Source organism: Oratosquilla oratoria, chromosome 34 (assembly GCF_046742065.1).
Source record: "Oratosquilla oratoria isolate Oo_2021 chromosome 34, ASM4674206v1, whole genome shotgun sequence".
Lineage (NCBI taxonomy): Eukaryota > Metazoa > Arthropoda > Malacostraca > Stomatopoda > Squillidae > Oratosquilla > Oratosquilla oratoria.
The window spans coordinates 33,403,201-33,416,890 of record NC_134810.1 but is presented as its reverse complement, the minus strand read 5'-3'; the positions used below and the strand labels follow the sequence as shown (position 1 = coordinate 33,416,890).

The 13,690-nt window shown below is 39.1% G+C and overlaps 1 protein-coding gene across 1 annotated transcript in view; it reads left to right on the top strand.

Moving 5' to 3' along the window:
- The window catches only part of LOC143018173 (uncharacterized), a 24,375-nt gene extending 15,236 nt beyond the window's left edge, over positions 1-9,139 (top strand). The window contains exons 6-7 of the mRNA XM_076173348.1: positions 3,535-3,645; positions 8,659-9,139. Of these exons, the coding sequence (XP_076029463.1) occupies positions 3,535-3,645; positions 8,659-8,841 (294 nt within the window). The 3' untranslated portion in view covers positions 8,842-9,139. The remainder of the gene's footprint in view (positions 1-3,534; positions 3,646-8,658) is intronic.
- Positions 9,140-13,690: the final 4,551 nt, after the last annotated feature.

Below are 13,690 nucleotides of genomic sequence, written 5' to 3'. Positions count from 1 at the left end.
TATATATATATATATGGGACCTTGAAATATGAACTTAATGGTTCAAGGTACTAACAGAAAGTGGTGACGAAAATGCTATTATGAGTGTTGGAAACTTGGTCCGTAGTGTTGCGGCGTTTCTATCCATGTTGGCACTTTCGCTTCGGAAACTTGGTAAATATAGGGTAGCTGGCTGCTCTGGACGAAGAATAAGTTGGGTTGGTAGGCGTTACTAGTCGTGGACGAGCGGATATCTTCGAAGGTGGCGAGGACCGCCGCTGGTCACCTAATGTAGCTATTGGAAGATTGTTTCTTCCTTTCATGTCTACACGTTCTCTGGTGTTGGAATATTAAAGCCTGCGAGGACAGTTTTTCATGGTTTTATTTTTGTGGAGCGGTAATATTAGGTACAAACCGGGGGACATGGATCCTCTTAGTAAGAACCCTCGTTAGGTTCAAAGGTCCTTAATCTGGGGACATAATCAACCACTGGGAGTGTCTCACTATGGTGACACAGTCGCCGACATTTGGAAATACAAATGCATTCATCTTCATTTCAGCGTGAGGTTGCCTATTAATGTTTACATTATCTCTTTCTGCAATGATATTTATGAGTTAGTTGTAGTACAATGGATCTAATTAGTATTAGTGAATGTCTCTTGACGTGGTGTATGGCTTATAGTTATGATTATGTAGTTGGGTAAATACATAGGAATGGTTAATGATATGTTTTGTAGGAGACTTGTGGCATATTGGTAGGGTCGCGCGATTGTGGCGTCACACTTAAGTCGTTTGGTGTGATTTGGGGATTGTACAAGTCAGCAAAAATGTGTGGTATTGTTTAGGCTAAGCGTGAGTTAAAAGGCGCTAGTGGCTGTCGACATCCTGTTGGAGGTCTATGGATCACGTGTTATGCGTGTGACATATAGTATGGGCACATAGGTTAGTGAAATATACGGTTACAACGGTGATAGTGACAGAAGAGGCTGTGCCGCGAACACGCATCGCAACAATTTAGAAGAATATAGAAGTGAAGAAGGTAGAAGAAATTAGGAGAGAATATGGCATGAATTTCTTGTTTTAGTTAAACAAGCTATGCGAAATATGTGAAAAGGGGGAAGAGGGGGAGGGTTCTGAAATAACTTGTGTGATTAAAAAAAGGAGATAGGGTAATAGTACAGAGAGTACATGATTTGAAAGCTTTCGGATAAAAAAAATAGAGATGGTGAGGTAAAAAAGAAGGGGCCAAGTTTGTTCAAAGAAACGCATGAAGGGGAGAGAATAAGCACTGAGATATTACAGAACTGAACATCGTGGTGGGAAAGATACAAGAGAAAAGTAAAAGAGGGTAGTGAGTGCAGAAGTGAATGGAATGAATAAATATGATAATGATTATGGAAAGGTAGAAAGTGGTAATCTAAATACAATCATGATTGGAGATGAGGAGAAGAAATCTGGATATAAGAGGTGTACATACAAAGAGAGAGAATTGGAAGGATCAACGAGTGGCATAATTTCAGAGATTAAAGTATAAACACAATGTAGAATCGTTTCGGCTTCACATTCCTAAATACCTTATTTTCCAATGAAAATTGTGAATCAAGGTATCTATATTGATGCCCATCACGCTTTGAATATTATTTTTTGTTATGTATAAATATATATTTCCATTTTCGCCTCTGTCCCCTGGATAGGGAGAGAGTGGTGGTAGCAGTGGGAGGCCCTAAGGAAATGACTAATGGTGGGAGTAGAAAATGGGGGAGAAGTAGGAAGAGATGAGGTGCAAGTAGTTTTGAAAATGATGGGAGTAGGTAAGGCAACTTGGATGGATGGTGGTCATCCTGAGTGTCGGGAAAAGTGAGGTACAGTAATAGTGGACTGACTAAGGGAGAGTAGAATGTCGGGGACCTGGGAGATTGCCTTATAGTTCCGCTTTACAAGAGAAAAGGGGACAAATGTGATTGTAGTATTTTCAGAGGGATCAGTTCACTGAGTGTAGTTGGGAAGGCTTATGGGAGAGTTTTAATTTATATGATTGGGAGAGGAACAGAGGGAATAATTGATGAGGAACAATGTGGGTTTAGGAAAGGTATGTGTTAAGTGGATCAGATTTTTGTAGTAAGATAAATATATGAGAAAGATTTAGCAAAAAGTAAAGATGTTTTGGTCTTTTATGAATTTGGAAAAGGCTTATGATAGGGTAGACAGGAAGGCACTGTGGAAGGTTTTGCAGATATATGGGATAGGGAAAAAGCTGTTAAGGGTAGTCAAGAGTTTTTACGAGAGTAGTAGAGCCTACCTTAGAATTGGAAATGAAGAAAGCGAGTGGTTTAAGGTATGGATGGGGCTGCGTCAAGGATGTATCATGTCGCCTTGGCTGTTCAATGTGTATGTAGATGGGATGGTGCGGAAGGTAAAGGCGAGGGTAATCGGCAGGAGATTGGAGATGGTTGCAGAAAATGCAAAAAAGTGGGAGGTTAGTCAATTGTTGTTTGCTGACGAAACTGCGATTGTGTCAGGGTTTGGGAAGGTATGCGATAGGAGAAAGTTGAAGGTGAATGTGGGTAGAAGTGAGGTGATGAGATGTACAAGGGGAGAGGATGGCAACAAGTTTGAAGTGTCTTAAAGAAGAGAGGCTGGAGAAAGTGTTTAGTTTTAGGTATTCGGGGTTGCATATAGCAGGAAAATTAATGGAGGTGTAGGTAAGTTGTAGATTGAGAGAAGCAAGTAAATACCTTGGGGGATTAAAAAGTGTCATGAAAAATAGGCACGTGGGAATGGATTCAAAGAGGAAATTGTATGAAGGGGTGATTGTGCTGACGGCACTATATGGAGCGAAGACTTTGAATCTAAACGGCAGAGAGGAAGCGTTTAAAGGTGTTTGGGATGAAATATCTGAGAGGTATGATAGGGGTTGATGAAAGAGTATTGGAATGGTTTGGACACGTGGAAAGAATGAGTGATGAAAGAGGTGTGGAAGGTAAAGGTGGAGGAAGTGAACTTGAGGGAACAACCTGGGATGAGATGGATAGATGTGGTAAAAGGGGCTTTAAACAAGAGTGGAATGTCTGTTGAGAAAAGAAGGGAAAAGACAGGAGGTAGGAGTAAGTGGAAATGGTGTGTATAGACAATACTATGATGAAAGGAAGGTAGGGATCGGGCGATGGGAGAAAGTAGGAAGTGGTTATGTGTGAATGATATTTTGACGCAACTCAAAGGGATTTCTCCCCATCTTCTCTTTATACACATGAGGTAACGGAGAGGTGAGATAGCCAATTGAGTGAAGCGGCATTGCTGTAGATGTACTGTGCCTTTCTGCCTTGCTTCTGACCCAGGGCAGTAAGCGGGATAAAGGAATGACCCGTCATCCACGAAGAACTAGATGAGAGGGAGGAAAGGATGGTGGATGGGACTGGAATGGATGTGCCTTTTGACTTGGCTACCTCCCTTGTAAGGGGAGGGGGAAGCTTTTGATATATAGATAGATATATTTATGGTTATTGAATATTGTAATGTGTGAGATGTTCATGATACCACGGGATTTTTCATTTACAGGTGAAGAACCGAGAAGGACAGTGGGTGGATGCTCGACCCATTCCGGGAACGGTTCTCGTAAACATTGGTGACTTGCTACAGCGCTGGACTGGGGACAAGTGGACTGCCACGGTGAGGCTATGGGGAGATTAACTTGGTTAATAAATTTCAGGGAATTAGGCAGAGAGAGCTTGTTAGATTAATCATCAGGTTACTTATGGTCTACTTATAGTGTTGTAATGATAGATATTTGTATATTGTGGCATACAGGGTGGAAAGATAATACTACCTTTAGTGAAGAGGCATCGCATTGGTAGGTAGGTATTTTTTCATTTGAATTTAGACTTTCTCTCTCTCTCTCTTTCTATATATATGCACATATATATATATGTGTGTGTGTGTGTGTGTGAGTGTGTGTGTGTGTGCGTGTGTGTGTGTGTGTGTGTGTGTGTGTGTGTGTGTGTGTGTGTGTGTGTGTGTGTGTGTGTGTGTGTGTGTGTGTGTGTGTGTGTGTGTGTGGATGTTTGTTTATGTATGAATGTATGTATGTATGTATGTAAGCATGCATGTACGTATGTATGTGTGTGTGTATGTATGTATGTATGAATGTATGTATGCATGTATGTATGCATGTATGTATGCATGTATGTATGCATGTATGTTTGTATGTATTTTACCTAGTTGTATTTACCTAGTTGTATTTTGCGGGAAGGGGAGCTATGCTCGTGTTGTCCCGCCTTTGTATCTTGCAGTGTCTAGTTTGTTTTTAAACTCATGAATGGTTTTTGCGCATACTATTTCATTGTCCAGTTTGTTCCAAGTGTCCAAAACTCTATGAGGAAAACTGTTTTTCTTCAGTTCTCTTCTATAGCTATGTTTTTTTATTTTCTTTCCATGTCCTCTTGTGTTTCTTTTGTCCCAGTTAAGTAAGTTCTCACTATCGAGTACCTCTGTGCCTTTCATGATTCTGTAGATGGTCAATAGGTCACCTCTCTCTCTTCTTTGCTCCAGTGTCGGTAACTCCAGTTTAGCCAATCTCTCTTCGTATGATAGGTTTGCAAGTGCAGGTGCCATTTTTGTAGCTGCTCTTTGGATTCTTTCTATTTTCTTTATATTCTTTTTGGTACTGGGGGACCACAATGTCGCTGCATACTCTAATCTAGGCCTTATCAATGTAACCAATATTTTTTTCATCATGTCTTCGTCCAAGTATGTAAACGCCACTTTTAATGATCTTAGCAAGTTGTAAGTCTCCCCGACAATTTTGTTAATCTGTATATCATAGGACAAGTCGTTCGTGATAATTACTCCCAAATCTTTTTCGGATCCTACTTTCTTTACTTCTTTGGTTCCAATTGTATATTTTCCTGATATTCTGTTTTTGCTTTTTCCAAACTCCATTATGCTACACTTCTTCGTATTAAAGTCCACTTCCCATTTCTGACTCCAGTTCCATACCCTATTTAGGTCTTCTTGCAGTGCTTCACAGTCCTCATCAGTTTCTATTTTCCTTAGCAGTTTGGCGTCATCGGCAAAGAAGCTCATGTAGCAGTTCACGTCCTCATCCATGTCATTCATATAGATAGCAAACATTATTGGTGCCAGCACAGATCCTTGCGGTACTCCACTGATCACCTCTTTCCAGTCTGAATATTTTTCTCTGAGCACTACTCTCATCTTTCTACCAGTCAGAAAGTCCTCTATCCATTTTAGTAGGTTTCCCTGTATTCCTCCTATGTGTTCCAGTTTTTTTAGTAGTTTTCTGTGTGGTACTTTGTCAAAGGCTTTTTGCAAGTCTAGGAATGCACAATCAGCCCATCCATTTCTTTCTTGCACTATGTCTATTAGTCTTGAGTAAAAGCATATTAAGTTTGTGGAGCATGATCTTCCTTGTCTGAATCCGAATTGTCTTGGGTTTAATATGTCATTGTCTTCCAGATGTTTTACCCATCTATTCTTGATTATTTTCTCACAAATTTTGGCAATGGTGCTTGTTAGTGATACTGGCCTATAGTTGGTGGGTTCTTCTTTGTTTCCTCCTTTGTGTATTGGTACAATGTTAGCGTTTTTCCAGTCCTCGGGTATCTTTCCTTCTTTGAGTGGGCTGTTTATTAAGATGTGTATTTTGTCTGTTAGTTCTTCTTTGCACTCCTTTAGAATCCAATTTGCAATACCGTCCGGGCCATGTGATTTTCTGACATCCAGCCTTGATAAATGTTCTGATATTTCCTTTAGTGATGCTGTAAACTCATTCATGAGGGGAGATTTCTTGTTTTTGTCTATGTCACAATTCGGTATTTTCTCTCTGGTGAAAACAGATTTAAAGTGATTGTTCATGACTTCGGCCATCTCTAAATCTTCTGTGTATTCTATGTTTCCTTGGCATAGTTTCACCAATTCCTGTTTGTTTTTAAGTTTACCATTCACATACCGATAGAATAGTTTGGGTTGCTCTTTGCATTTGTCTATAATATCCTTCTCATGGTTCCTTTTCTCCTCTCTTCTCACATTAACATACTCATTTCTATAGTTAACATAAATTTGCCATTTGCTTTGTTTTTTGTCTTTTCTCCACTTTTTCCAAGCTTTGTCCCTTCTGTCTTTTGCCTCACTGCATCTTTTGTTGAACCAACATTTAATGTACTCTCTCTCTCGCTTTTGTCTTGGTACATGCCTGTTTACCCCTTCATTGTAGTTTTCCATCAATATATTCCATTTCTCTTCCACTGCTGTTTCTTCCCTGTAAAATATTTCCCAGTTTGCATTCCGGAAGAATGTCTTTAGTTTTGTAAAGTCTGTTTTGTTGTACCTCAGTCTTCCTTTCCTATGCTTTTCGTTCCTCTCTATGTCTATTTCTTCCTTTAGTATAGTTTCGATGAGTACATGGTCACTCTTTCCAATTGGTGTCTCATACTGGACTTTATGCACTATTTCAGGCTCTGTTGTAAATATTAGGTCTAGTTTCGATGGCTCTTCATTATTTCTGTACCTTGTGTTTTCATGGACCCATTGGGTCATTGTGTACTCCATGGTCATATCTAGCAGTACATTGCCCCACGAGTCATCTCCTCCTTGCACTGTCATGCTGTCCCAACAAATTTCTTTGCAATTGAAGTCCCCCATAACTACCAGATTACCCTTACCCATTAGTATCTCATTGAGTGATTTTCTTGTGTCATCTAGCATTTTTGTATGTTCAATTTCTTTCCAAGCGCTTGTTTTTGGAGGCACATAAGTCACCACAAACTTTCTACTTTTCATATTCTTGCCTTCGACTTTTATCATGATCAATTCAGCATTACCTTTGCCCTCTGCAATTTTTGTCACCTTTAGGTCTTTCTTGGCCAAGAACATGATTCCCCCTCCCTGTTTCTTGTCCCTGTTTTTTATCCAGTAGTTGTATAAACCTTGTCCGATAACAGTGGATGGTATTTCACCTCTTAGTTTAGTCTCTACAATTCCCATTATGTCTGGTTTTGCTTCTAACAGATAATCATTGAGTTCGTTCAGTCCCGAAATTAGTCCGTCAATGTTGGTATAGGCCACTTTTAATTTTCTTCCTTCTCCCTGGTTTCTTCTTCCCTTGTTTTGTTCGTTTTGAAGCGCCATTGTCTTAATCTCAAGTCTATTACTCTCAACTGGAATTCTTTGCATTCTGTCTCTGATCTTTTCAAGTTTTTTTCCTTTGCTTCTTCTCTTAGCGCCCTTTCTTTTTCTAATTCCTCAGTACTCATTTCTCTTTTTATCCATATCTTATTGTATTTTTCACTCTTTGCCAAGTTACCTACTTTTTCAAATATGTCTTCTACTACCACTTGTGACCTTAGTTTTATCTTTAGAGGTCGATTCCTATCCTTAGTATAGCGACCAATTCTGTAAGTCTCTTCTAAGTCTGTGCCTGAATCACTATCTCCCCCCTGAATTTCATTAAGGATTTCTACTGCTGTCTCTTTTTCTTCTTTTTCTCTCATGTACCTCGCCAATCCTTGTTTTTCTTTAAGCCCATAAACCACAATACATTTCTTCCTATCTACTGTGTCCCTGACCCAATTTGCTTTTTCGTTAATCACTTGAATGATTGTGTCTTTTGCATTATCTTGCATTTGCTGCTTGACTATTTCTTTGAAAGCAATTTCTTTATTTTCAATATTTTCTTTCCACTTCTTAATTTCCTGGATACTGTCCCCACCTAAGTTTTCTTCGATCTTTTGTGTCAATTCTTGGAATTTGTTGTTCACTTCCTGCTTTAGATTTTCGCTATTATTATCATTAGTTTTCTTCTTTTCATTATCATTCTTCAGTTCATTTATGTCTCTTTTCATTTCTTTAATTTCGTTTGTAAGATCCAAGTTAGCTTTTTTCAGGTCAGAAATTTCATGGGGGGAGAGTGTGTGTGTGTGTATGTGTGTGTATGTATGTATGTGTATGTATGTATGTACGTATGTATGTATGTCTTCGCCTTATAAGTGTGTGGGCTAGTTAAAGTACATACCTACATCATACACAGTTAAATCGCATTCAACTCTGCTCCCGTGTCGTGGATGAGGGGCCTTACTTGTCCCTCACCTCACCTCTGGGGTCAAGGACAATACAACGAGGCCCAACAGATGGAGCTGGTTTAACCTCAAGGTAGTTTATAAAGTTAATGAAGAGAACATTCCTTCGGGCTGCATCATCCTTTCATTCACTCACACTCTCCCTCCATTCGCTCCCAAGTTTTACAATATCTCCTGCACGAAAAAGCATCCAGAGCCCCCTTCCCTTCATTCCGTCCATCTACATCACTCTCGGTCTTCTTCTTAAAGTCACATCATCTACTTCTGCTTTCCACTCTGTTATTGCTAGTCTTTCTTCGTTCATTCTTTTCATAAAATAGGTCTTATTTATATATAAAGTAGGCACTTTGATTCAGACACCGTTTTGTAAAGAGGAAAGGCCCTTTGGTGTTTTACATGTATGGAACGGGAGGGAGTAAAAGGGATGTCCGTGATGGGAGTGAAAGAAGTGAGGATTTACCTAGCTACCTCGATTTGCAAGTAACAAGTGATTGTATGAAAAATACCACGTATTTGATAAACTGGAATGAAAGAATGTGTGCATTATCACTTCACTTATACAGAAAATTAATTTCCTTTTCTTTCTCAGCTTCACAGAGTCACTTTGCCTTATGATGAAATGAGAAAACAGCGGCGATTGTCTATGGCTTTCTTTGTGGCACCAGATGATCAAATAATGGTCGAAACAGTTTGCGGGAACAAATCCTACGGAAAGTTCAATTCTACCGAGTTCATGATGAAGAAAATGAAAGAAATTTATGACTACGATTAAAATGTTGCTCATACGTTTGGATTCCAGAGCTTTAGAGAGAAAAAACTATACAACATAGATAATAATCCAGTAATATATGAATAGTTACACATAAATTAAATAAGCAAACAATATAGCTCCTCTTCCTAATAAGATCAATAGGAAGGCCCAGGGACCGTTGGCAAGTTTTGCAGGACTGCGGGCTTCCAGTCAGGGAAACTTGAGGCAAAATTACTATCATTGTTATTATCAATCATTGTGTAGAAACCAAATAAATATGATGAGAATAAATAGGTATGGTTGAAAAGAAAAAGTTCAACAGTTTTTTTTATTTAATACTTCCTGGTTACTGACCAATACAGTTTTCTCTCTAATTGGATTTGACTACTATATCATACCACTTATGTATTGTAATTCAAGCATACAATATTATTACCTTGTAGAGAAAAGTGTTATTTTTTAACGTCATGTTACTAAACAGTTCAGTTGGTTCAAATAAAACTTCCAGGAAAGATGGGTATCTCCATGTAAGTCCAATAGTAATTGGGTGACTCATGACGCAGAGGGGTCCTAGGTTGAGCCGTCAGATATCAGCAAGCATGGGTGTAACCTGATGTGGTTAGTTACCACATTATGGTAAGAGGTTATCGTCCGTAAGAGAAGGATTAAATTAAATTTCATATCTCTTTAGACTTGTTGAATTTCCCGTCCGCCATGACATAAATTATATACAATCAATATTTTATTACTTTGTACAAGTTATACAATAATGTTACATATAGATGCTTTTTATCTTACAAGGGCCATCCTAGTATGTGGCAATATTATTTACAATATATAATTTTATTGACATGTACACATATAATGATTTGACCAAGATTAGTGATTCTATTTTACAAAAATTCTATATGCGTTAAGGGGACACTGCAGTAGTGGCGTGTTGCCACAAACCATTACCTATAAATCACATATTGCAACAACACCTATGGAAAACTACATCGCAACATACATGTTATAGGTGTATTCTCTGTAAGAAATTGGAAGGTGAGTAACTGAGAAGACTCAGCAGCCACCAAGGGGATGATCTGTGACCTAACATTACTGGTCAAACCTTTGGGTTATGAAAGGAGCGCTTGTGAAAATGGGACGGATATTGTCTAGGCTGAGATGTCTCAGCTATGAGCTGCAAAATCTTGAAACACTGATCAGTCGAGTGTTTACAATGACCATGGATATGACAGTAGCTAAGGTTATCCTGCGGCTCTACTCTAAAGAGGTCATCCGTCACATTAGAAGAAACATCCAATACATTCCTACAGACAGGCGGTCTTGACTTGTGTACATGATGCTTACGACGAAAACAAAAATCACTCGAATGACCTGACTTATTACAATAGGTACATGTGCGTACACGCAGGGTTAAATGTAGAGGAAGGGGAGCTGCGAATAGGCACTGAAGACTGTTGGGGTGGAGAAGGGAAACTAGGAACATTGGTTTGCTGTTGAATACTGCTAATACACAAGGAACCAGAATGCACCTCCCTAGGTTTACATGAAAGCTTTGATGCAAAAGACAGTAGGGTCTCATCTGTCTTATAGCTGAGAGAAGAGACAGCTCTCCTCTCAAAAGGCGCTAAGAGAATGATGTATAAAAGAAACTCCAAAATAAGGTGGAACCTACCCAAAGAGATAATACCATGATCAACCCACTCTGAATGGGAGAGAGAATCTAAGGCTTCGACCACATTTGGAATATGCTGTTTCCATATGGTCACCGAATCTCATTAAAGACACTGACAGACTGGAAAAAAGTACAACGGCGAGCCACAAAGCTGATTCCAAATAGCAAAAATAAATCATACAAAATTCGACTAAAATATATGAATCTGTTTTTCCTGAAAAGCGCAGACTCAGAGATGACTTGATACAGGTCTTTAAGATTCTAAAGGGAAGTGAAAACATCAAAAATTTCAAAATTTCCACACTGAATGAGAATCAGACAAGAAATAATGGTCTCAAACTGTCAGGAAATAGATTTGATTTGGAGGTGGCTAATGCAATGTAATTCAGTTCGAAGCTTTAAGATTCATTTAGATAAACATCTAAGCAAGATGCTGTAATGACTACCATAAAAAAAAAAAATCATATCATTTGTTTATTACTATTTGCTTGATTTTGATTTATTATTAGTCATCTGTCAATTTATCATTATTTACTATTTACCTGTTTGTTTATTATTTTACTATACCTATGCATTTATTTATTCTATCTATTATTAGTTATATTACTATCATTTGTATCTATTTTCATTTTATTCATTTATCATTATTATAATTTTTTCCGCATTCGACCTTGTTATGAACCAAAAGGTCTCCTGTCGGCATACTCCGCCTTTGTAATCCTTTGTAATCCCTTTTGTAGTCAAGATCGCCCAATTTGGATGCAAGAACATCAGCCAGATTAAAACACCAATGAAAAGAATTGCCTACAGGGTGTCATATATCGACAAAAAGGGATAGGAGAATATTTAGATATTTGATAATTAAATGGGAATTGGTTTCTAGTAACCCCCAAACCCCTATCCCGGTCGTATCCAGGTTCTTTCAAAGAGAGGTGATTTTTAAGTTTTATTTTACAAAAATAAACAATGAACACAAATTCCTTACAAACAAAAAAAGTTTACTATAATGAACAATAGATTAAGAACAAGGTTTGATCACAATGGTGAAATAAAACTTGATAGAAATAAAGTTCAAAACAAATTCACGTAAAACAAACACTAGTACACATGAAAATAATACGTATAGATTAGAAATAGGAAAAACAACAGATAAAGAGAGCCAGAAAACGGACAAGACCCGGGTGACACTCCTAAATCAATCTCCCAAGAAAAGGGTGACCGAACTAAAAATAAAAAGCCGCTCGTGACCTCAGCTCAGTCCGCTCGTGACCTCAGCTCAGTCCGCTCGTGACCTCAGCTAGAGACCTCGTTTTTCTGCACAGACACCAGCTAGCGAATACCTGTGAATTTTATATCTCCGAATAGTGTTAAGTGATTGTGTTGTGTTTTTGTAATTGTATACGTATAGCGCTATACAGTTACAGATATAATATAAAGTGCAGGGTTCTATTTAATTTCAAAACAGTTTTCTGTTACCGTACTCCAAAGGTAGGAGAAATAGTATAAGGTTAGCAGAGTAAGCTTCGCGTATTTAGTATATTAGAGACCGCTTTGTTTTTGTTGTTGTTGATTTGTATTTTCTCTTTGCCGTTTTTATTGCTAAAGGGGGAGCGAAATGGCTTGTGAAGGTTGCGTGAACCTAAAGGTCCGTCTCAGGATGTGTGAGGAGGAAATTCGGCTTCTCAGGAGTGCGCTCCGTGAGAAGAGTGAACCCTCCCCACAACCCAAAGAGCGTTCCACTTCTTCACCTACTGTCACTGCCATGAGCGAGTGGCGCTCCGTGGGGTCCCGTTTGTCGAGCCCGCGTTCGGTAGACGTGTGCCCTGTGGAGCAACCGCTGGCTCTAGTCAATCGTTTTGCTCTACTGGAGGATGAAGTGGCTGAAAACCAGGAGTTCTTGGTGGTGGGGGACTCCATGGTTCGAGGCTATGACGACATCCTGCAGCGAAAGACTAAGCGACGTTGCAAGCTTGTATGTCAACCGGGCCGTGGGATCGTTGATTGTACCCGGTCCATCAGGGAGCAAGGACGGAAGAACACGGTTACGATTGTTCATACGGGAAGTAACGCTGTAGGTAGGGTGAGATCAGAGGAGCTTGTTCGGAATTACAAGGTCCTCCTTCAGGAGATGAAGGAACGTGGGAGCCGTCACGTAGTCTGTGGGATCCTCCCGAGGATCTACGCAGGTTCGTGTTGGAACAGTAGAGCCATAGGGATCAATGATAGGATATCGCAGTTGTGCACACAATTGGGATACCACTTTCTTGATCCTTGGTATCTCTTTTCTAGGCGCCATGACCTTTACGCTTCTGATGGGATCCACCTTACCCGCAGAGGCAAAGATGTTCTTACAACCCTCATTGTGGGAGTTTGTAATGAACTAGCTCCTTTTTTAGGGTAGAAGGCCAAAGGGAAGGGGAAATAGAATGTACTTGGGAAAACAGTGTAGAGTATAGCATTAATGTAGAACAATGTACCAGTATAGGACAAAATATAATTTTAGGATTTAATGTCGCTAGAGGACGAAATGTCACATTAGGATATAATGTCATAGGCCAAAATGTCACAATGGGATGTAATGACAGTGGAGGACAAAAGATCACGATGGGAAGTAATGATAGTGGAGAACAAAATATCACGATAGGATGTAATGATAATGGAGGAGAAAATATCACGGTAGGATATAATGTCATTGAAGGCCAAAATGTAATTTTAGGAAGGGATACCGGACAGAATGTCAATGAAGGCCAAAATATCATGATAGGATGTAATGTCGCTAGAGGACGATATGACACATTAGGATGTAATGTCATAGGACAAAATGTCACAATAGGATGTAATGACAGTGGAGGACAAAAGATCACGATGGGAAATAATGATAGTGGAGAACAAAATATCACGATAGGATGTAATGATAATGGAGGAGAAAATATCACGGTAGGATATAATGTTAGTGAAGGACAAAATATAATCTTAGGAAGGGATACCGGACAGAATGTCAATGAAGGCCAAAATATCAAGATAGGATGTAATGACAGTGGAAGACAAAAGATCACGATGGGATGTAATTATAGTGGAGGAAAAAAATATCACGGTAGGATATAATGTCACTGGAGGACAAAATATAATTTTAGAAAGGGATGCCGGACATAATGTCACTGAACGATGGGAGGCCGGCGTGAATCACGG